Source organism: Papilio polytes, unplaced genomic scaffold (assembly GCF_000836215.1).
Source record: "Papilio polytes unplaced genomic scaffold, Ppol_1.0 DF824445.1, whole genome shotgun sequence".
In the NCBI taxonomy this organism is placed as follows: Eukaryota; Metazoa; Arthropoda; class Insecta; order Lepidoptera; family Papilionidae; genus Papilio; species Papilio polytes.
The window spans coordinates 1-1,417 of NW_013524759.1; the positions used below are offsets into that span (position 1 = coordinate 1).

At 39.1% G+C, this 1,417-nt stretch overlaps 1 protein-coding gene across 1 annotated transcript; it reads left to right on the forward strand.

Moving 5' to 3' along the window:
* Window positions 1-6: 6 nt before the first annotated feature.
* LOC106109659 (nose resistant to fluoxetine protein 6-like) lies at window positions 7-1,410 on the forward strand. Its single transcript, XM_013291280.1, has 4 exons — window positions 7-79; window positions 337-468; window positions 911-1,076; window positions 1,327-1,410. The coding sequence occupies exons 2-4, from the start codon at window positions 341-343 to the stop codon at window positions 1,408-1,410; spliced, it is 378 nt and encodes a 125-aa protein (XP_013146734.1). The 5' UTR covers window positions 7-79; window positions 337-340.
* Window positions 1,411-1,417: the final 7 nt, after the last annotated feature.

The following is a 1,417-nucleotide window of genomic DNA, read 5'->3' on the forward strand; positions in this document are numbered from 1 at the left end:
GCGCCATCCTCGAGAAGAGTTTCTGGTTCCAGCTCATCATCAGCGCTGTTTACAGCGTTGACACTTTCTTCTGTCTCGGGTAATAGGACATTTCAACTTTACCTTACTTTATTTTTATTGCGATTCATAACAAAATAAATTGCTATGTTGCTACAGTTCAGATTTATAGATGTTTGTTAGAGTTTATAGCCTAAACTGTTGAACGGATTTTGATGAAATTTGGCATAAACATAGAGGTTAATCTGGAAAACACACACAAGCTATTTATTTTGTTGTTATTCCAAGAGGACGTAGTCTCGGGCTAAAGCTAGTAATAAATATAAAATGTCTGACCAGTGGCATGCTGGTGTCGTTCCTGTACTTCCGCACGAGTGCGAAGGGCAAGCTGGAGCTGCTGACGAAGGGTCGCCGCACGCTCACCTCCGGAGTCATACAGTTCTTCGGCCTCATTGGATACAGATTTGCCAGGTTTGTACATATTGAAACATTTCATGAAATTCAAATTATTCTTGATTCTTTGACTACAATTACTTTTCTTTAAATGTATTCTAGGGTATCTTACTTTCAAAAGTCATACTAATATTATAAATGCGAAAGTTTAGATGGATGGATGTTTGTTAGAGTTTGTAGCCTAAACTGCTGAACGGATTTCGATGAAATTTGGTATAGATGTAGAGGATAGTCTGAAGGAACACATAGACAACTCCCTTTTGTTATTTTTTAATTTCACGCGGACGTAGTCGCTAGTACTTAGGAAGCTAGTACTTACATAATTGGATTGATGGGAAGGTCTCCAATAGTTTTTATTAAAAAAAACCTTTAGTAACACAGATAAAATATATCTAGAAACTAGATTATTCACCGTTCTTATTGTTTTCATTGAATTCTGTCAATTTGTCGCATTGTGCAGATTGACTGCCCCCTACCTGTTCATGCTGGGCGTGGTGGAGGTGACGATGAAGTGGTTCGCGCACAACGCTGTGTTCGAGCCGCCGGCGCCCGACCACGAGACCTGTCCTCAGTTCTGGTGGAGGAACCTTCTCTATATCAACACTCTTTTCCCTGTCGAACAGATGGTAAGGAACATCGGAACTTGGATATCCATCAAATAAAATAACTTTATTGACTTCCCCTTTAGGACTGGTTTCCCCACTTGGGTGGTACCCTGGTCACCACACCCACAGACCACAAAAACACTAATAAAAAGAGTATTACACATCTATACTTTTCAATAACTACCTTAGAAATTACTAGAATTGTTCCAGCTTGAGTTTTCATAGATATTTGGTGTAATTTGTCTTTCTAATTTATGTATTCTTTTTTCAGTGCATGTTATGGAGTTGGTATCTATCAGATGACACGCAGTTCTACGCGGTCAGCGCTATTTTGTTAATCTTAGCAACGAGGTAATACAATC

Bases quoted from the DNA above. Each gene is read 5' to 3' on its own strand.
- LOC106109659 (XM_013291280.1), top strand. From the start codon at position 341: ATGCTGGTGTCGTTCCTGTACTTCCGCACGAGTGCGAAGGGCAAGCTG. The intron at 469-910 runs GTTTGTACATAT...CGCATTGTGCAG, and splicing joins ATTGGATACAGATTTGCCAG to ATTGACTGCCCCCTACCTGT. The intron at 1,077-1,326 runs GTAAGGAACATC...TTCTTTTTTCAG, and splicing joins TTTTCCCTGTCGAACAGATG to TGCATGTTATGGAGTTGGTA.